The sequence below is a fragment of the Sus scrofa genome, chromosome 18 (assembly GCF_054392235.1).
Source record: "Sus scrofa isolate SSC_HxYL_T2T_F1_AM1 chromosome 18, Sscrofa_HxYL_maternal_Yorkshire_Landrace_v2.0, whole genome shotgun sequence".
Lineage (NCBI taxonomy): Eukaryota > Metazoa > Chordata > Mammalia > Artiodactyla > Suidae > Sus > Sus scrofa.
The window spans coordinates 15,397,290-15,420,121 of record NC_139400.1 but is presented as its reverse complement, the minus strand read 5'-3'; the positions used below and the strand labels follow the sequence as shown (position 1 = coordinate 15,420,121).

General features: G+C 44.9%; 2 protein-coding genes across 3 annotated transcripts in view; both read right to left on the bottom strand.

Annotated features, from left to right (window-relative positions):
• TCAF1 (TRPM8 channel associated factor 1) overlaps positions 1-2,209 on the bottom strand; it is a 147,057-nt gene extending 144,848 nt beyond the window's left edge. Inside the window, exon 1 of one of the 2 annotated variants that reach the window (XM_085005184.1) lies at positions 1,833-2,209. The gene's annotated coding sequence lies outside the window, so the exon portion shown is untranslated. The remainder of the gene's footprint in view (positions 1-1,832) is intronic. The other variant, XM_085005187.1, reaches the window with a different exon arrangement.
• A 12,103-nt stretch (positions 2,210-14,312) lies between these two features.
• LOC100519177 (GTPase IMAP family member 1) lies at positions 14,313-19,538 on the bottom strand. Its single transcript, XM_021078917.2, has 3 exons — positions 19,440-19,538; positions 16,623-16,671; positions 14,313-15,590 (listed from the first exon to the last, which is right to left on the bottom strand). The coding sequence occupies exons 2-3, from the start codon at positions 16,663-16,665 to the stop codon at positions 14,734-14,736; spliced, it is 900 nt and encodes a 299-aa protein (XP_020934576.2). The 5' UTR covers positions 16,666-16,671; positions 19,440-19,538; the 3' UTR covers positions 14,313-14,733.
• Positions 19,539-22,832: the final 3,294 nt, after the last annotated feature.

Below are 22,832 nucleotides of genomic sequence, written 5' to 3'. Positions count from 1 at the left end.
TGCAGGCTTCGTCCCTGGCCTCGCTCAGTGGGTAAAGGATCCTATGTTGCTGTGGCTGTGGTGTAAGCCAGCAGCTGCAGCTCCAATTCGACCCCTAGCCTGGGAACTTTCATATGCCGCGGGTGAGGCCCTAAAAAAAAAAAAAAGAAAAATCTGAATATATCTATAACCTGTAAGAGATTAAACTGGTAATTAAAATAACTGCCCTCTAAGAAAGATTAGATGTCTTTGCCGGTGAGTTCTACTAGCCATTTATTTATTTTTCTTTTTGGCTGTACCCACAGCATGTGGAAGTTCCTGGGCCAGGGATGGAACCCATGCTGCAGCAGCAACCCAAGCAATGGCAGTGACACCTCTGGATCCTTAACCTGCTGAGCTACAAGGGAACTCCCTCAACATTTAAAGAAGAATTAATACCAATACTTCTCAAACACTTTAAAAAATAAATAAGAGAGGAGGAAGTATTTCACAATTTATTCTATGAGGTCAGTATTATCCAGACAAAGAAATTGCAAGAAAAGGAAACTACAGACCAATAGCCTCTCTGTATTTAGACATAAAAATCTTCAATAAAATACTGGCAAAAAGTATACAGCACCTTACAGAAAGAAGCAGATCCCTGAATTTATCCCAGAGACGCCAGATTGGTTCAATATATAAATATCAATCAATGTGTGGCATCATATTAATAGAATGATAGACAAAAAACACATAATCATCTCAATGGAGGCAGAAATATTTTTGACAAAATGCAAAAATATCCATTTATGATAAAAACACTCACTAAACTAGGAAGAACTATTGTCATGGTATCCTGCCTATTATCCTTTTATGCTTCTCATCTGTCCACAAATTTCAGTCTCCTGGGTATTTTAAGCAAAGCTCTTCAGGTTGTGCATCCATTTAAACCTCCAGTATTCTTACTCCTGTAGTCACACCCTTTTGTATTTAGGGTCCTGCCCCTCTGCCTGCATTGCTTCTTATAGCAGCTCTCCCATTTCTGCCAGTTCCCCCGCCTCTTCATCATACATACACACACACACCGTGGATGACAAGCCCAATTCATCATGTAGCTTTAAGGATCTGTCTTAAATCTCATATTCTTTTTTTTGGCCCTGCCCGAGGTGTGCAAAGTTCCTGGGCCAGGGATCGAACTTGCCCCACAGCAGTGATAACAATAGACCCTTAACCCGCTGAACCACCAGGTGTTTTGCCAAAAGCCTTACTTCATAGGTTTGTAGGATTCACTGACAAAACAGTGAACTACACTCAGTTAAGCAAGAATTAGAGAGTTTACTGAATTAACAAAAGACCACCCTCTACTCATTAAGAAAGAATAGGAAAAAATAGCGATTTATATACATCACTGAATTGGGGAAACACCTACATCCAGATCCAGGCAGCGCTGGGAAATCCTGTGAACAGCAATCTGGAGTCCCAAATGTTTTAACCATCACTAAAACATCCCCCACATATTCATAATATTAAATAAATTATAGATGAGCATCAAGTGTGAGCCAAAGAAGGTTCAGTGTCCTCCATCGGGTTTAAGAAGATAGGAGGCGGAGCAAAACGGCGGAGGCGTAAGACGTCGGGCTCTCTCCCACAAACACATCAAAAACACACATCAACCTGTAAAAGGACGCGCACAGAACATCCACTGAAGGCTGGCAGAAGAACTTAAACCTCCAAAAAGGGCAAGAAAGTCTTGACATAACTGGGTAGAACAAAAGAAAAAAAGAGCAAGAAAAGGAACTGGGCCAGGACTAGCACTCCGAGAGGGAGCCAGCCCTGAAGGAGAAAAGGAACTCACCTCCTGGGAAGCCTCCTACCTGGGCAAAGATGGGCTGAGTCGGTGGGACCTCCAAGTCCGCGAGAAAGCGCAGCCACTGGACTGAGGACAGCAAAGCCGAGTGAGAGCCGCACAGACCAGCTGAACCACAGGCCGGGGCACCGCAGCCTCAGACGCGCTGGCGGGGCGCTGAGACGCAGGCTCCGAGGTCAGTCCAGGGAGAGGACCGGGGTGGCATGAGGGGCTGAGGAGCAGTGCACCAGGGACTAAGGAGGGGACCACCACAGGCTAAGGAGGGGAACACCAGGGCAGAGGGAACCCGGGAGAACGTCCAGACCTGCAGGAGAGGCAAGGCGCCATTATCGGGGAGGGGAGAGGAGGAGGCGCAGGCACGTAAGAAACTTCCTGTGTGGGGCTGCGCATGCGCAGGCACCGCCCCCCGCCCCCGCTTAGAGGCTACGGGCAGCGAGAAGCCTCATGCTTGTTTAGGGGAGACTACACACTTGTGCGGCCTGCGGGTGGCCAGGCACCTATTGTGTGGGCTAAGGACGTCAGGGGGCTAAGTGCTTCGTGGTGCCTCTTGCACGATGTACAGGTGGCAGAGAGGGACTGTGGTGGTCCTCTCTGAGGCCAGGGGGAGGCGTGGCTTCCCACCACTGGGGGCCTGTGAGGGGGCTCCACCAGCGACCCCAGTCACCCCAGGGGTTGCCAAAAAAGAAAAAAAGGGCATTGCAACCAAGCACCATATGCTGTTGCTCTCACTCCCCTGGGAACACACCCACCCTGCAGCTGCCACTGCTAAACGCTCTGGGGGACCCCCGGACACTTGGTCACTGTCCCTTCCCAAGACCCTACAACTAGGAGCAACTGGTGCAGCACCTCCTGCATGGGCTAAGTGGGACAGTGTGCTTCTTGCGTGGTCTGCAGGCGGCAGGGGCAAACTGCCACAGTTATCACTGATTCCAGAAGTGGGCGTGATACCTGAACAAAAATCACTTGCAGCCCTATTCACTTAAAGGGCACCACAGAGGACAGCATTGTGACCGAATACCACCTGTTGGTGCTTTTGCACTCCCGGGAACACACCCACCCTGCTGCTGCCACTGCCAAACGTTCCAGGCAGTATCCACACGCCTGATCTCTGTCACTTCTCAGGATCCTGCAACTAGGAGCACCCTTTACAACACCTCATATGTGGGCTAAATGAGATGGGTTGCTTCGTGCATGGTCTACAGGTGGCAGGGGCAAACCACCACAGTTATCACTGACTCTAGAGATGGTCATGGCCTCCTCCCAGTAGGGGTCCCTGCACAGGCACCACGTGCGGTTCCAATCACCTCAGAGGAGGGCATTGCAATCAAACACAAGCCGTTGTTGCTCTCACTCCCCTGGGAATCACCCTGCTGTTGCTCCTGCCAAATGCTCTGATCACCTTGAAGATCTGCCTTAAGATTATTACCACTTCCCAGGGCCTTGCAACTACGAGTAGCCTGTGCCACCTTCCTGCAGGTCTTTGCTGCTATTGAGAGCCCAACCACCAGGAACTGACTGCTGGCCCCAGCCATTGCCTCCTTCTCCCTGAAAACACACTGAGCATCCTAGGAACAAAAGCCTGCTCACACCGAAGAAAGAGACAGCAAGTATTCAAACTCCCACACCAAAAATAAATAGTAACCCCCCCAAAAAATACAAAGGGGTATTCTTTCATAGAAGTAGCCTTACAAGACTACAGTTTGGCTTCCCCGAACTCAGAGAAAAACACAAGCAAGATGAAGAAGCAGAAAAACCATTCCCAGTTAAAGGAACAGGAGAATTCACCTAAAGCAGTCAACAATGAAACAGACCTCTGCAGTCTGACAGACATTGAGTTCAAAAGGAAGTTATTGAAAATACTGAAGGAATTAAGAGAGGATATTAACAGTAATGCAGATTCTGCATTAAAGGAACCAGAAAGTATAAGGAGGAACAAAGAAAAACTAGAAAATTCATTTGCAGAGATACAAACTGAGCTTAAGGCAATAAAGAGCAGAATGAATAATGCAGAGGAACGAATTAGTGATGTGGAAGATAAAATAATAGAAATCACCCAGTCAGGACAGCAGACAGAAAACCAAATGCAAAAACATGAAAGCAATATAAGAGATCCATGGGATAATATAAAGCAGGCCAATCTACGCATAATAGGAATTCCAGAAGGAAAAGAAGAAGAAAAGGGGATTGAAAATATATGTGAAGAAATTGTGGCTGAAAACTTTCCAAATCTAAAGCATACTGATATTAAGATACAGGAAGCACAGAGGACCCCAAACAAGCTGAACCCAAACAGGTCCACACCAAGACATAGTATAATGAAAATGGCAAAAGTTAAAGAGAAGATTCTAAAGGCAGCAAGAGAAAGGCAAAGCATTAATTATAAGGGAACTCCAATAAGGCTATCAGCCAATTTCTCTACAGAAACACTACAGGCCAGAAGGGAGTGGCAAGATATATTTAAAGTGCTGAAAGGAAAGGATTTGCAACCTAGAATACTCTATCCAGCAAGAATGTCATTTAAATTAGAAGGGGAAATAAAGAATTTCTCCAACAAACAAATGCTAAAAGAGTACAGCAATACTAAGCCCATTCTAAAAGAAATACTGAAAGGGCTTCTCTAAATTAAAAGAGAGAGAGAGAGAAGCGAAAAAGAAGAATTAGGATGGAGGAAACCACAATTGGAAAGCAATTATAAGCCAGCATACAGATCTAAACATGAAGATATTAAAAGATAAAAAGACATCAAAATCATACAATGTGGGCAAGGGACGTGATAAAAAATAGATTCTTTTTTTTATTTTTAATGATGTGTTTGAGCCTATATGATTATCAGGATAAAGTAAGCAGATATAGGAAGGGGTTAACATACTTAAAAAACAGGGCAACTACAAACCAAAACCAAACATTACATTCACAAAAAAATGAAAAGTATTCAAGCATGAAATAAATGGTAACCATCCAAGCAACAGGAAAACAAGGTTTAAAATGGCAGTAAATAAATAGCTATCAATAATCACCTTGGAGTTCCTGTCATGGCGCAGTGGTTAACGAATCCGACTAGGAACCATGAGGTTGCAGGTTCGATCCCTGCCCTTGCTCAGTGGGTTAAGGATCCAGCGTTGCTGTGAGCTGTGGTGTAGGTTGCAGACACGGCTTGAATCCCACATTGCTGTGGCTCTAGCATAGGCTGGCGGCTGCAGCTCCGATTAGACCCCTAGCTTGGGAACCTCCATATGCCACAGGAGCGGCCCTAGAAATGGCAGAAAGACAAAAAATAATAATAATAATAATCACCTTAAACGTCAATGGACCGAATGCTCCAATCAAAAGACACAGAGTGGCGGAGTGGATAAAAAAGCAAAAACCTTCAATCTGCTGCCTACAAGAAACTCACCTTAGGGCAAAGGACACATATAGATTGAAAGTGAGGGGATGGGAAAAGATATTTCATGCCAATGGACCAGACAGGAAAGCAGGAGTAGCAATACACACATCAGACAAAATAGACTTGAAAACGAAGGCCATTAAGAAAGACAAAGAAGGACACTATTTAATGGTTAAAGGATCCATTCAAGAAGAGGATATTACAAACAGCAATATCTATGCCCCTAATATAGGAGCACCCAGATACGTACAGCTAATACTAACAGACATAAAATGAGAAATCAATGGGAGTACAATCACATTAGGAGACTTTAACACCCCACTCACAGCAATGGACAGAGCCTCTAGACAGAAAATCAATAAGGCAACAGAGATCCTAAAGGACACAGAAAAGTTAGACTTAATTGACATTTTCAAGACATGACATCCAAAAAAAAAAAAATCAGAATATGCATTCTTCTCAGGTGCACAAGGAGCATTCTCAAGAACTGATCACATCCTGGGGCACAAAGCTAACCTCAACAAATTTAAGAGTGTGGAAATTATTTCAAGTATCTTCTCTTACCACATGGCGTGAAACTAGAAATCAACCACAGGAAAAGAAATGAGAAAAAACTTACTACGTGGAGACTAAGCAACATGCTACTGAAAAACCAATGGGTCAATGAGGAAATCAAGAAAGAAATTAGAAAATGCCTCGAGACAAATGATAATGAAGACACATCCACTCAAAATATATGGGATGCTGAAAAGCAGTGCTCAGAGGGAAATTCATGGCAATACAGACCTCAAAAAAGAAGAAAAATCTCAAATCGACAACTTAACCCACCACCTAAACGAATTAGAAAAAGAAGAACAAGAAAAACCTAAAGTCAGCAGAAAGAAGGAAATCATAAACATCAAAGAGGAAATCAATAAAATAGAGACAAAAAAAAACAATAGACAAAATCAATAAAACCAAGAGCTGGTTCTTTGAAAAGGTAAACAAAATTGACAAACCTCTGGCTAGACTCACTAAGAAGAGGAGAGAAAAAACCCAAATAAACAAAATAAGATAGGAAAAAGAAGTCACAATGGATATTACAGAAGTACAAAAAACCATGAGAGAATACTATGAGAAATTATATGCCAACAAATTTGACAACCTAGAAGAAATGGACTACTTTTCAGAGACTTACAGCCTGCCAAAACTGAATCAAGAAGAAATAGATCAGCTGAACAGACGGATCACTAGAAATGAAATTGAATATATTATAAAAACACTCCCTACAAATAAAAGTCCAGAACCAGATGGCTTCACAGGTGAATTCTACCAAACATACGAAAAGGAACTTACACCCAACCTCCTTAAACTTTTCAAAAGGTTGAAGAAGAAGGAACACTCCCAAAGACACTCTATGATGCCACCATCATCCTAATTCCAAAACCAGATGAAGATATCACCAAAAAAGAAAACTATAGCCCAATATCTCTGATGAATATAGATGCAAAAATTCTCAACAAAATTTTAGCCATCCAAATCCAACAACATATAAAAAAGATCATACACCACGACCAGGTGGGATTCATTCCAGGTGCACAAGGATGGTTCAACATATGCAAATAAATCAATGTCATACACCACATTAACAAAAAGTCAAAAACCACATGATCATCTCAATAGTTGCAGAAAAAGCATTTGACAAAGTCCAACATCCATTCATGATAAAAACTCTTACCAAAGTGGGTATAGAGGGAACATACCTTAACATAATCAAAACCATTTATGATGAACCCACAGCAACTATAATACTCAATGGGGAAAAGCTGAAAGCCTTCCCATTAAAATCTGGAACAAGACAAGGATGTCCACTCTCACCACTGTTATTCAACATGGTGCTGGAAGCCCTAGCCACAGCAATCAGACAAACAAAAGAAATAAAAGGCATCCAAATAGGAAGAGAAGAGGTAAAACTGTCACTGTATGCAGATGACATGATACTATATATAGAAAACCCTAAGGATTCAACCCAAAAACTACTTGAACTGATCAACAAATTCAGCAAAGTAGCAGGATATAAGATTAACCTTCAGAAATCAGTCACATTTTTGTATGCGAAATGTTAGAAAAGGAATACAAAAATACAATACCTTTTAAAATTGCACCTCACAAAATCAAATACCTGGGCATACACCTGACAAGGAGGTAAAGGACTTATATGCTGAGAACTATGAAATGTTAATCAAGGAAATTAAAGAAGATGTAAAGATATGGAAAGATATTCCATGCTCCTGGGTGGGAAAAATTAATATTGTAAAAATGGCCATACTACCCAAAGCAATCTACAGATTCAATGCAATCCCTATCAAATTACCCATGACATTTTTCACAGAACTAGAACAAACAATACAAAAATTTGTATGGAACCCCAAAGACTCAGAATTGCCAAAGCAATTATGAGGAACAAAAACCAAGCAGGAGGCATAACTCTCCCAGACTTCAGGCACTATTACAAAGCCACAGTCATCAAGACAGTGTGGTACTGGTACAAAATCAGACATACAGACCAATGGAACAGAATAGCAATCCCAGAAATAAAAAACAGACACCTATGGTCAATTAACCTTTGACAAAGGAGACAAGAACATAAAATGGGAAAAGGACAGTCTTTTCAGCAAGTATTGCTGGGAAACCTGGACAGCTACATGAAAATCAATGAAACTAGAACACACCCTCACACCATGCAGAAATATAAACTCAAAATGGCTTAAAAACTTAAACATAAGGAGTTCCCGTCCTGGCACAGTGGTTAACAAATCTGACTAGGAACCATGAAGTTTTGGGTTCAATCCCTGGCCTTGCTCAGTGGGTTAAGGATCTGGCGTTGCTGTGAGCTGCGGTGTAGGTCACAGACGCGGCTCCAAGCCCACATTGCTATGGCTCTGGCATAGGCCAGTGGCTACAGCTCCGATTCAACCCCTAGCCTGGGAACCTCCATATGCCACGGGAGCAGCTCAAGAAAAGGCAAAAAAGACAAAAAAAAAAAAAAAAAAAAAAAACCTTAAACCTAAGACAGGACACCATCAAATTCCTAGAAGAAAACATAGGCAAAACATTCTCTGACATCAACCTTATGAATATTTTCTCAGGTCAGTCTCCCAAAGCAACAGAAATAAAAGCAAAAATAAGCCAATGGGGCCTAATCAAACGGACAAAATTTTGCACAGCAAAGGAAACCAAAAAGAAAACAAAAAGACAACTTACAGAATGGGAAAAAATAGTTTCAAATGATGCAATAGACAAGGCCTTAATCTCTAGAATATACAAGCAACTTATACAACTCAACAGCAGAAAAAGCCAACAACCCAATTGAAAAATGGGCAAAAGACCTGAATAGACATTTTTCCAAGGAAGATGTACAGATGGCAACAAGCACATGAAAAAATGCTCAACATCTCTGATTATAAGAGAAATGCAAATCAAAACTACCATGAGATACCACCTCACACCAGTCAGAATGGCCATCATTAATAAATCCACAAATAACAAGTGCTGGAGGGGCTGTGGAGAAAAGGAAACCCTCCAGCACTGTTGGTGGGAATGGAAACTGGTACAGCCACTATGGAGAACAGTTTGGAGATACCTTAGAAATCTATACATAGAACTTCCATATGACCCCACAGTCCCACTCTTGGGCATCTATCCGGACAAAACTCTACTTAAAAGAGATACATGCACCTGCATGTTCATTGCAGCTCTATTCACAATAGCCAAGACATGGAAACAACCTAAACATCCATTGACAGATGATTGGATTAGGAAGATGTGGTATATGTACACAATGGAATACTACTCAGCCATAAAAAAGAATGACATAATGCCATTTGCAGCAAGATGGATGGAACTAGAGACTCTCATACTGAATGAAGTAAGTCAGAAAGACAAAGACAAATACCATATGATATCACATATCTGGAATGTAATATACAGCACAAATGAACCTTCCCACAGAGAAGAAAATCATCGATTTGGAAAACAGACTTTTGGTTGCTGAGGGGGAGTGGGAGGGAGGTGGGTGGTTGGGGAGCTTGGGGTTAATAGATGCAAACTACTACCTTTGGAATGGATTAGCAATGAGATCCTGCTGTGTAGCACTCAGAACTCTTGTCTAGTCACTTATGATGGAGCATGACAATGTGCGAAAATAGAATGTGCACATGTATGTGTAACTGGGTCACCATGCTGTACAGTAGAAAAAAATTGTATTGGGGAAATAACTATTAAAAAATAATAATAATTTTTAAAAAAGAACTCCCCCCCCCAAAAAAAACAAAGAAGAAGAAGGTATATTTGGACTCATTTCTGGTACCCAACCTGCTTTCTATGAATATTTTAAAAACTCAATTCTTCTACTCCCTGGAGAACTTTTGTCTCTTTTTGAATTTTTTCCTTTTTTTTTTTTCTTGCTGTTTGCTGTTATTTCAAGTTGTTTGCTTTCAGTTTCTTTTCTAGGTTCTTGATTTTTTACACCCCATCTCAGGACCCCATGATGTTGCCTGAGAGATATCATGTGATGTGCTTCCTGTTTTTCAGCTTTTGGCCTCATGCTTCCTTAATTTTTAAAGAAAAAAAAATATTTTTTTTGTCTTTTTAGGGCTGCACCAGTGCCCTACGGAGGTTCCCAGCCTAGGGGTTGAATCGCAGCTGCAGCTGCCAGCTTACTACACCACAGTCACAGCAATGTGGGATTCGAGCTGCATGTGTGACCTACACCACAGCTCACGGCAATACCATATCCTTAACCCACTGAGCAAGGCCAGGGATTGAATCTGAGTCTTCATAGATACTAGTTGGGTTTGTTTCCACTGAGCCACCATGTAAACTCCCTTCCTTTGTTTTAAGTGACTGTTTATGATAATGGCTTGGTTTTTTGGTCTTGTGGTTTCATATTCTGGGGTGGTTCCTTACACAGCTTGAGAGCAGTGACTTGTTTGTTTCTCTCTTTTTTTTTTGGCCATGCCTGTGGCATGTAGAAGTTCCTGGGCTAGGGACCACACCCAAGCCATTTCAGTGATAATGCTGGATTCTTAACTGCTTGGCCACCAGGGAACTCCATGACTTGTTTGTTTCCTATAGCTGGATTTATTTTATTTTATTTTATTTTATTTTATTTTATTTTATTTTATTTTATTTTATTTATTGTATTGTATTAATTTCGGGGGGCTGCACCTGCAGCATATGGACATTCCCAGGCTTCAAATCAGAGCTGCAGCTGCCTGCCTACACCACAGCCACAGCAAGGTGGGATCTAAGCCACATCTACAACTTATACTGTAGCTTGTGGCAACATCAAATCCTTAACCCACTGAGCAAGGCCAGGGATGGAACCCACATCCTCATGGATACTAGTTGGGTTCTTAACCCACTACATCACAGTGGGAACTCCCCTGAAGCTGGATTTCTAAAAGTCATTCCAATCTTGGTTCCTCACTGGGCACTTCACTTGGAACTGCTTTTTAAGTTCCTGATTTCACGGGCATAGGCCAGTGGCTACAGCTCCGATTTCGACCCCTAGCCTAGGAACCTCCATATGCTGCAGGAGCGACCCAAGAAATGGCAAAAAGACAAAAAAAAAAAAAAAAAAAAAAAGATCTTCTGGGATACATGAAGTGATATAATAGTCTCTGAAGGTAGGATGTGATACGTTAACAGTGCATATTGTAAATTGTGGGGTAGCCGCTAAACAAATAAAATGAAGCATAGCTGACAAAGCAATAGTGGAAATAAAATGAAAATTTTAAATTTCACCAGAAGGAGTTCCCTGGTGGCTTAGTTGTTAAAGATTCAGTGTTGCCACTGCTGTGGCTTAGGTTCTATCCCTAATCTGGAAAAAAAAATCACCAGGAAAAAAAAAAAAAAGAGAGAGAGAGAGCGAGAACAAGGGAAAAAAAGAACAAGGGACTATTAGAAACAAATAGCAAAATAACAAATTTAAATGCAACCATATCAATAATCATATTTCACATAAATTGTCTAAATTCTGCAAGTGTAAGACGGATTGGGTAAAAAAGCAAAACTTACCTGCATGCTGTCTAGAGGAAATCCTACTCTAAAGACATAGATAGCTTAAAGTAGAAGAGTTGAAAAAGATATACTGAGTATAGATGAAGCCTTTGAAACCTGCATTGGCTATAATATCAGTCAAAGTGGCCTCAGAACCACGTCATGTCTACACCAGGGATAAAGGAGGACCCTTCTTCATGGTGAAGGGGTAATTCATCAACAAGACACAGCGATGCCGTGAGACGCTCCTCCTAAGCAACTGAACCTCAAAAAAAAACCCCCAGAGAACTTCAAAATGCAAGAAGTGAAAACTGACAGAAATAAATGGAGAAAAAGAAAAAACCCACAGTTATAATTGGAGATTTCAACATTCCTTACTCAATAATGTTTTTTAATTTCCTTTCTCCCTCTATGATTGTGCTCAGACAGGGGAAGAGAAGTTGCTTCATAATTCAGATTTCTTCCCATTAAACTCTGACTTGTGGTTTCATTTCCCCACTTCCTATAATCTTAGGGTTGAGTGGGTGGGGTGCGGCTGAAGAATGCATGAAGGGACAGAGGGAAGATGAATTCTAAGACTTAGATTATGGTTCCAGATCCTGCACAGGGGGTGTTTTGGTATATGCCTTCTAAGATTTCTGGAGCTCCGTTTCCTCTTTTGTGAAAAAAAAAAAAAAATTGTAGTCTGTCTCCTGTCTGAAAGCAAAGCCAGAGCCCCCGGAATCACTCTGAGCAGGGAGAGGAGGGCGGATGCTGTTCATGCTTCCTCAGGGATCCAACCCACGGAGTTTCCCAGCATCCTGTGGGGCTGATTCTTGGCATAGCCTGAAAGGTCTACCCCGACCAGGCAGCTGCTCTCAGAATTTTCACCAATGTCGGTCCCAGCTAATCATGCCCGCGGGGTGAGCTATGTCATACGTGGTGGGTAGAGGCTGGCCAAGGATGAGAGACCAATTTTGCTCATTCTTGGGCAAAGTCATCACACTCAAGGTGGAAAAGGAGTGTGTGGATGGTGGGACTGGGAGACAAACGTGGGGCAGGGAAAGTCTTTTCTTCGCTTTAACAACAAAGGAAATGGGCTTCGGAAATGGGTAGGAAAAAAAGGGAAATGGCCGTTTTCTCCTTACTTTTCCATCGTTCATTTGCAGTGTCATAAGTGTTGACCAAGCCCAGAAATGTCCCTTTTTATTTTATTTTTTTGGCCAGAATGTGGAAGTTCCTGGGTCAGGGGTGGAACCCACACCACAGCTGTAACCAGAGCCATGGCAGTGACAATGCTGGATCCCCAACCCACTGAGCCATGAGGGAACTCCTATACCCCATTCCTTTTTATGGCTAAATAATATTCCTTCGTGTGAATATATCATGTTCTGTTTATATGCATTCATCAATTGATGTACATTTGGGTTGTTTCCATTCTTTTTATCTGTTTGCTTTTTTTTTTTTTTAAGGGCCACACCTGTGGCATATGGAAATTCCCAGGCTAGGAGTCGGATGAGAGCTGCCGCTGCTGGCTGCAGCAACAGCCACAGCAACAGGAATCCAAGCTGAGTCTGTGACCTACACCACAGCTCACAGCAATGCCAGATCCTTAACCCACTGAGAGAGGCTAGGGATCAAACCCACAGCCTCATGGATACTAGTTGGGTTTGTTACTGCTGAGCTGTGACGGGAACTCCATATCTTATCTGGGTTTGACTTTCATTTCTCTAATGATGCAAATCAATGACTAATGTTTTTCATCTTTTCATGTGTTTATTGGCCATTTGTGTATTTTATTTGTAGAAATTCCTACTTAAATGTTTTGCTCATTTAAAAATTGGATTATTTATTTTTTTGTTGTGAAGTTGTAAGAGTCCATCATATTTTCTGGATATTAGATCTTTATCCAATACGTAGTTTGCAAATATCTTCTCCCATTCTGTAAGCTGTCTTTTACTTTTTTGGATATTGTTCTTTGATGAGCAGAAGTTTTACATTTTGATGAAATGTAATTTGCTTTTCTTTGTTGCTTTTGGTGTCGTATATTAGAAGCTATTGCCTAATCTGTGATCATGAATATTTACACTTGTGTTTTCTTTTAAGAGTTTTGTAGTCTTTGCCTCATATTTAGGTCTTTGATCTGTTTAAAATTTTTAGATCATTCAAGATAAGGGTCCAAACTCATTATCTTGCTCGTGGATGTCAAGAGTATGTTGAAAAATGAACAAGACCAAAATCAAGAACCTCTATCAGAGCCTCTGCTGGATCTGCACACAACCCCTTAAACCAAAACAACCTCTGTGGCTGAAGAAATGTCAAGTCTCAGCATTTGGCATCGGTGGTCCTGTTAGTGTTTGCAATGGCATCTGGGCAGGGTTTGTGGACCACTCTTTCCAATATGTGTTCAGCTGCTGCAGATTCTTTTCCCTTTTTACGTGTCTCTTTAGTGATCTGAGGTCTTCAAGAACCCGAGCATCTCTGGCTGTGAAGGTAATGGACAGAGGACACTGTAGGGGAGAGACCTGGGATGACACAGCTGTATGAGAGATGAGCTTGTGTTTGTGTGTGAAGGTGGGGGTGCCGGAGACCAAGCAAATGTGGGTGGAGAGATAGGGAGGCAGATTTAGGACTGAACACAGGCTGACCTGGCTCATCTCACCTGGCCCAGAGAGCTGATTCTCCCAGATGTGCACGGGACAGGAGAAGATGTTGTGGAAACCCACCAGCCGATCACCAGTTTTCATCCCGTAAAGACCTGTTCACCCTTTATTTTGAGATCGCAATAAAAGAAAATAATTTTCTAAATATCTTAAATTTTTAAGTGTGTCCCTGAATTGAAAAGCATACTCTTGCTTTGTCCTGAGTGTGTGTTAAGCCAGTGAGAAAACGCCTCCTTGGGAGGAGCTGTACTGCAGGACCTCTGTGGCCCTTACGGTCACACAACTGAGTGTGGGGTGCAGGGGGCATATGGTTTTTGTAGGTGAGGTTAGGAATGACAGAGGATCATCTTTGTTCACTGGGCATATAAGGCAGGTGAACAAAGACTGGCAAATACTGATGTCTTTTAACACGACCTGATTTCCTGTACATTCATTTATTCAACCCAGTTCAACTCAAACAAGCCAGTATGGACGCAGGGCTCTGCTCTGGGATGGTTCTGCCCTCCATCCTGCCTGAAGTGGTGGGGGGCAGGGGAGCAAATGCTCCTCTTCTGTTCTCAGGCGCCAAGAGGATGCAATGAGAGAGTCAAGGCAGTCAGAGGTCAGGGGAAAGCAGGCAAAGGCACAGAGGTTGTTTGGCTTCAGGAAGGGGAGTGCTTGGGGACCTCCAGGTCACATGGGAATGTTTCAGGAGAGACATGGGACCTGGCAGGATTCTGAAGTTGGTAGAAGAGGCAGGTGAGGGAAGAGAGGAGAGGATGTGGGCGCTGAAACTGCAGAGCACCAGGGATGAATCTGGTGTCACTTGATGAGTCAAAGTCTTATTTACAGCCTGTTGATCAGGACCGACCTCCCCAAAGCCAGTGTGAACCGTACAGCAGGATCACCCCGCTCAGCAGCCCCGCCAGGCTCAGACTCCACCATGTCCCCAGCGCCTCTGGCCACTTCCACCGACTGGCCAGCAGCCAGCCCCACCGCTGCTTCAGCTGGCGGCCTGCCACTTGCTCGGCCACCTTGCGGAGCCTCTCCTCCGGGCTCACGCCGCCCAGGGCCTGCGCCAGGCGGTACACGTCGTTGGTGTAGGGGGCGCCGCCGCGGTCCCTCACCAGATCCTCCACCAGCCTCATCAGCTCCGTCACCTGCGCCTCCTGCTCGGGACCCGTGGCGCGGTTGTTAAAGGCGCAGACGCGGCCCCCGCACTCGGCCACCAGCTGCCTGAGCGCCTGGTTCTCGCTGTCGCGCACGTAGTCCTGCAGGGAGCCCTCCGCCAGGTCCTCCTTGCGGGTGAAGACCACGATCGTGTGCGCCGAGACCCCGTCCCCGAACAGCGCCTTCACCCCCCTCCAGGCCTGCTGGTCCTGGGCCGTGAAGCGGCCCAGCTGGGTCACCAGGAGCAGGGCGTGGGGCCCGGGGGCTGCGAGCAGGTAGCAGCGGCCTCTCTCCTTGCAGTCGGGGTCTGTCCGGGCGACTTCGGAGCTGAAAAGGTCCGGGGTGTCAAGGACATCCACGTCCCACTCCGCCCACCTGCCGCTCGCCACGGCACAGCTTCGGGTCACCGACGTGGCCCTGAGCCTGGAGTCAAAGTGCTTCCGGCCCAGGATGCTGTTTCCCGTGGAGCTCTTCCCCGCCCCCGTCCTCCCGGCCAGGAGGAGCCGCAGCCTGGGCTCCTGCAGGGCCGCCTGGAGGTCCTCAGAACCTGCGAGACCAATGATCTGTCAGTCCGGGCCTTAAAGCAGCGCGCGCCGCCTGGCACGTGGGTCGCCTGGACTCCTTTGGAACAAAGGGGAACAGGGGCCCCCCACCTTTGGCTTTTCGGACCGAACCTTTACTTTAGGAGCCCTCAACTCGGGAGAGGGACAGCGTTCCTCGTGCATTGCTGCCCTCTCTGGCGCCACACCTGCCCCCGCAGGGGCGCCCCCAGCTGGTGAGGCTTCCTCGGGAGGACGCCCCTCTGTCACACAGGCGCCCCGCCCTCTGACCATATCTGTCATCCGCCACCCTGCGCAGAGCTGGTCCCCAGGCGACAGCCTCAGTGGCCTCGGCCATGCCTTCCCAGACACTCTCCCACCGCAGAAAGGCAGGAGGAGCAGTGGGCCTGGCAGCCAGGGCTCTCTGGAGTCCCACGCCCCGGGTCTGGATCACAGCCCCACCCCCTGCCAGCCATGTCCCCCTGGGAAGCGGCATCGCCTCAGTGTGAAAGCTCCTCTGCACAAAGGAGACCAATAGAGAACATAGCGCTGTCCTCACTGGGCTGCAGAGGGTGAGAGGAGAGCATCTCTCCTGCCCTCCCTCCTCCCCCTCCTCCCCCTCCCTCCTCCCTCCTCCTTCTCCTCCTCCTCTGTCTCCTCTCTCTTAAACCTGCTGCCCAATGAGATACCTGCTCAACCCTCCATCCTTGTTCCCTGACACCTTCGACCTGGGGAGCCCTGTGTCCTCTAGCACATGCTTCCATGCCATCCACGTCCCCTTCTGTGGAGATCACAGCAGGTGTACTTTCTTCGTTTTACGTTAGGAACGGAGGTGCAGATGACACAAATAACTTAATATTTCACAGCAGGGCAGGGACAGAGATCTCGGTCAAATGCCAACCCAAGGCCCTTGCTGATTTATCCTGGCATCGAGATACCTCTGGGGCTTCTCTCTGTTCTTGAGTCTTGACTTAGCCCCCTTCCTTATTACCCAGAGCTCACAGCTGGGGGCAGATACGCATTATGAGATATGTTCTTACCATGGGGATTTTCTTCATTTCGTGCTGTCTTCTGTCTTCTCATGATTAACTGAAAGAGTCCCAAACACAATTTGTTGGTTCATTCACTTATTTATTCGCTCATTCATCAAATAGGTGTAACTACCTACAATGCTTCAATCTAATTCCAAAGAGCTGGGGACACCACAGTGACAAGGTCATAGTTCCTGCCCTCCCCTGAGCATCAGAATTTGGGGAAGACATTGGAGGAGCCAGGTCAGGGTTGGAATGACCCGTGAGAATATTCGCTGAGCCTGGTTTTGTCTTCAGGACCTCCGAGTGCAAAGAGCAGACAGGAGGATATAACACGTGCTCTGTGTCAATGAGAAAGCTCTAGAGAGAAGTTTTTCCTGGGGAATTCTATGCCAGTGACATTGGCTGAGCCATTGCATTTTCCCAGGAGAGTCAGCAGCTGGGGGAGACTGTGCAAAACCCTGAGAACAAGAACACTTCCTTGCTCAGCGTGTCAGGGACCCAGCTTAAGCTTGTTGGCCTGGGAACTAACAAAAAGAAAATGGGCATTTTGGTTTTGGACACTGGAAAACAGACATATTCCCCAAACGGCTTCTCAGAGAAGCCCAGCGTTTGGCTGGTCCTAATGTGTCTAAAGAGGGGGAGACTGGGAAGCTCCCCTCCGACCCCTGATGATCTTGCCCCCACATCGAAGGCTTTTCAAATGGAATGGATTACAACCAATCAAACATCACCGAATACAGGCCCCCACTCTGAGGTCAAGGTGGCCTGACCACAGGAGCACCCGAACACAAGCACCTCCTCTCTCTCCTCCATCTGCTTCTCCAGCCTCATTCCCAACGAATCCTCTCCCCCCTCGGCTGCTCCACAAACAGCAGGTTTCAGGGTCTTTCCCAACCCCCACTGTGGTGTCACTCCCGCGACCTTTCACCCCCCCCATTTCTCCAGAGTCCTGTCTGTGCGTCCCCATCCACTTCCAATCCCACCTCTTCTCATCATCCCCCGTTGGCAGCACACACAAAGGAAATCAGAGGCAGAGCTTGGCCAGAGGTCTAGTGACAGGTGTGCCTAGAACTCAATCCGAAGGTCTTCGTGTTTCTGCAGTAACCCCCCTTCATCCCACCAAGTCTTCAGCGAAGTTCACCCCAGGGGCAAATCACATCGTGTGAGGCGGTTATTTTGTAAATAGCAACCAACAAACTCCCTTAACTGACCCCGAGAAGAAATGAGGAAACAACCAACGAGACTCAAAGCAAATAAAAAAGAATGAAATAATTCCATTTGCAGCAGCATGGCTGGAACTAGAGATTCTCATCCTAAGTGAAATAAATCAGAAGGGGAAAGACAAACACCATGTGATATAACTTATATGTGGGATCTCAAATAGGACACAAATGAATCTATCTATGAAACAGAAACTGACTCTTAGACTTCAAGAACAAACTTGAATCGCCAAGGGAGAAGGGGGAGGGGGAGGGGAAGAGGGGAGGGAAAGACTGGGAGTTTGGGGTGAGTAGATGCCCTTTTACAAATGGAAGAATAAACGAAGTCCTATTGTATAGCATAGGGAACTATATTCAATATCCTAACATAAACCATAATGGAAAAGATTATATATATTATACATTATATTATAATATATACTATGTATTCTTATGTATATCTGAATCACTTTGCTGTACAGCAGAAATTATTACAACATTGTAAATCCACTGTATTTCAATAACAAAAGGCAACCTCTGCCCCTCACCCCCACTCTGAAGAGAAAAGATTCAAAGCAAAGAGGAACAATTTAGCTAAAGCAAGATGTTCTGGTCAAAGGTGGAAATGAAGACAAGCTACAGGGGATCCCTTGGGTAAGCCCTTCGGAACTTCCCCCAAAGTTTGGAATGAAACTTGAAGAGTTCTTCTGATGTTCTTAACGGCTGAAATCTGGGCTTACAAAGACGTGTATTATTGGAAAATATAAAACTTGTAGAATCCTTTCTCTTAAAATGCCAAGGGATCAAAGTTTATTTTGCTAGTCCTGCATTTCCTGAATCTGGCATATTTTGGAATTCTTTAGGGACTTATTAAAGATGTCTATTTCCTAGGGATTTTTATTCACATATATGTATTTAGTAAAAGGAAGTACCTGCCATGCCGAATAATTCTAAGTCATTTGGTCCATGGCCTGAGGGTTTGAATCAGTAACCCTAATCCCATCCCTTCATTACGTAAATGAGATGTAGAAATTAAGATGGCACAGCAGCCCATAGAGCCCTGGACTTGGGGGGCAGATGTTCAAGGGCGTGCGGTGGGGTGGGAAAGTGTGTTGATAAACTCAGTCGTCTCCGGGACACGACTGTGGCCCGTGCTAAGGAGGGTGAGTGTTTTAGGAGGGTTCAGCTCAGATAGAGACAGAATTTCTACTTCAGAACTTGTTCTGAGGTTAGATTTGTTTCCCCAGGAATCTATTTGGCCTTTGCTCCATATGCATGTGGGGAGGGTTTGTTGCTTTCTAAAGTGTGTTTTGTTCCCTGCAGTAGTTCTAGAAAACAAACACCTTTCTTATTTATTCAGGGAGTAGGGAATACACGTCTACTGAACTTCCTCTGTTTGCAACTCTACATCCTTACAAACCTGGACCTGGGAAGTGACTGTGCCTGGATCCCGCGTCTCTTTCTCACGCTCATTAGAATGCAGTCACTCACAGGGCGAGCATCGAGCATCGAGCATCGACAGGCACAGCTCTTCCCCTTCCTCACAGGTCACGCGCACGCGCGCACACTCACGCACGCACGCGCACCCTGGCCCCCAGGACGGCTCCCTTTCCCGTGGGCTCACCTTTCCTGCAGAATTGGTGACAGGCTCTCAGGTCGGCTTTGAGCAGCTCCTGACCTACTTCCTGCCTTGCGACTGTAGGTGGAGCTGACTCTTCCTCCCAAACCGGGAGGAAGTCTCTGTGCCTCTCAGACCTCTGAGCTCGGGGAGGGAGGGCCCTGTGCTGATCACTTAAAGAGACAGAGGCATCGGCCTCCGAGCTAAGGGCCCCACGGGATGCTGGGATGCTGTCACTGCGCACCCCCCCCCCCCCCCCGCCCCGGGCTTTGGGCTATGGTGATGTTTCCCAGTTTCCTGTGACACCGGCATCTCATCCCCAACTGGCGCTATAACCTCCGAGGGGAAGAAGCATGATATTCTTTCTGGCCTCTTTTTACCTTTTTTTTTTTTTTTTTTCCAAATTGGAGCTGCAGCTGGCTGCTGGCTTCTGACTTATTTCACTTAGTAAAGGCCTTCGGGTCCATAGATAGACCCTTAGGTTGCTTCCATACCTGGGCTATTGTGAATAACGCTGCTGTAAACACAGGAGTGCAGATATCGTTTGGAGATCCTGTTTTCACTTCCCTGGGGTAGGTACCTCCGAGTGGAAGTGCTGGATCACATCGTAGCTCTCGGTTTAATTTTTGGAGGAACCGCCATGCGGTGTTCCATAGTGACTGCACCAGTTTACAGTTCCACTAACAGCACCCAAATGGTCCCTTTTCTCCACGTCCTTGCCAACACTCGTTACCTCTTGTCTTTTTGATGATGACCGTTCTAACAGGTATAAGGCAATTTTTCATGGTGGTTTTGATTTATATTTTCTTGATGATTCATGTTGAGAAGTTTTTCACTTACCTGTTGGCCATTTGTATGTCTTCTTTGTGAAAATGTCTACTCAGGTCATCTGCCCATTTAAATTGGATTTTTTTGGTTTGTTTTTGTGTGTGTGTGTGTGGTTTTTTGGCTACAAAGTTGTATGGATTCCCTGTATACGTTGAAATGTTACCTCTTGTTAGATATATGATTTACAAATATTTTCTCTCATTCTATGAATTGCCTTTTCATTTTGCTGAATGTTCTTTTTGCTGTTCTGAGGAAACTTTTTAGTTTTATGTAGTCTCATTTCTTCTTTTTTTTTTTTTTTTTTTTTAGTAATTTTAGAGACACACCCTCGGCATATAGCAGTTCCCAGGCTAGGGGTTGAATTGGAGCTGTAGCCACCAGCCTACACCACAGCCACAGCCACTCCAGATCTCAGCAACTTACACCACAGCTCACAGCAATGCTGAATCTTTAACCCACTGAGCAAGGCCAGGGATTGAACCTGTGTCCTCATGGATGCTAGTCAGATTTGTTTCTGCTGAGCCATGATGCGAAGTCCTCTCACTTATTGACTTTTGCCTTTGTTTCTTGTGCTTTTGGTGTCAAAAAAAAGGGAAAAGAAAAATTGTTGCCAAAACTAATGTCGAGGAACCTACCCCCTGTGTTTTCTTCTAGGAGTTTAATGGTTTTAAGTCATAAGTTCCCGTCTTAGTCTGTTTTGAGTTGATTTTTGTGTATGGTGTGTGACAAGAGTCCAGTCTGATTGTTTTGCACGTGGCTATCCAATATTCCCAACACCATTTATTGAAGAGACTCTTCTTTCCTCATTATGTATTCTTGACTTATTTGTAGTAAATTAATTGACCACATATACATGGACTTATTTCTGGGGTCTGTGTTCTATCCTTTAAATATATTTACAATTGCTATTTGGAAGCCTTGTCTTCAAATCCAGCATCCGGGCCCTCTGACAGGCAGTATATGTTACCTGTCGGGTTGGGGCGGGGCGGGGTCATAGATTCCTGTTTCTTCGTATGTTTTGTAGCACTAAAAACTGGGCAATTTAGGTTATATAGTGTAGCCACTCTGGATTATGCTTTTCTGGGGCCTGATCTCCTATTGTTGCATATTTGTTTCGCGACTAGTGAGGTCCAGCTCTCCTGCTGTGTAGCATGTCTGATGTTGCACCTCAGCGTCTGCAACCTTGGGCATGCACACCGTCACCTGCATGACAATAGTTCTAGAAGTGTTCTCTTTGAATGTCTCTTTCTCTAATCTCTCCTTTAATCTGTGTGTCCCGGTTGGTATTACACCCAGTTGTCAGGCTTACTAAGTGCCAGTGGATGGCCTTCTAGTTTTGACAATGGGGGGAAAATGAGGTTTCTCAGTTGTTTATTAGCCCCTTTGAGAACGGCCATTGTTAGGGTTTTGAAAGATTGCAACTTCCATACACACCGATTCCCTGTTTAGAGTTTATTTTGTTCCATTCATGTTGAAGTCAGACGTGCTGACTATTGCGCCTAATCCGAATAAGGCCCTGATGTGTTTGGAGACTCACAGGACAGCCTCCGATCCTCAGGCAAGGCCAGCTTGGGGAGGGATCTGAGGAGGATCCTAAGGACACATATACATGGACTTATTTCTGGGGTCTGTGTTCTATTCTTTAAATTCCATTGGGAGTGAAAAATGCTGCCCGTATCTGTAAACAAAGGTGTTGCCTGAAGGTGAGCCCCGAGGACGCTCAGAAAGAGAAAGCATAGATCCTGGGCCCAGAGAGCTGAGGTGTGTATCATGTGCCCAGACTCTTGCCTCTCCCCCTACATAGAAAAGCACTACATTCCTTAACATGAGATGTCTGGTTTTCTGATCATATAAGAAAGGGAATGCATACATGTGTATGACTGCGTCCCTTTACTGTACAGCAGAAATTGGCACAACATTATCCATCCACTGTACTATAATTAAAAAGAAAAAGTACAAGAGATATCTGGTTGTCTTTAATTAACAGTCATCAATGGATGTTCCAACTACACAGAGTCTTTGTTGCAAAAACTCCTGTGTCCTGGCCCCCCTCCTCGCCTCTTTGGAGCCTCTTCTCAAAGTTAACTGAGACGCTGTGTCCCATCCGGGCTTCCATCTTCAGGTTTGTCCGCTAAATAAACCAGAACTCTCAACTTTAAGGTTGTGCATTTTTTTTTTTAGACGACACCACAGTGAGCTTTCTTCTTGGCCCAGCCTTTCTCTTCTCCTTCTTTCTGAACACTTCAGCAAGTACAAGCACGGGAACACGGGCCCTGAGATCTGGCCTTTCTAGCCTGTGCTGTGACCACAACGTCAAGCAATGAGTAAGAGAGGGCAGGGAGGAGGGGAGGCAGGAAGTGGCCCCAGCTGAGGCGGGATGCATGTTTTTCTCTACACAAGTGAATTGACAATAAATCATCCTGTTGCCCATTTCTTGAGAATACAGGGGTTTATGGGAAACAAAACGAAGTTTGTACTGTGCTATGCTGAGACGGACATTACAGATGTTCTATTATCCACTGGTAAAGTTTTATTGATAGCATTCATCCTTACTCAGGAAGCACTGAAGAA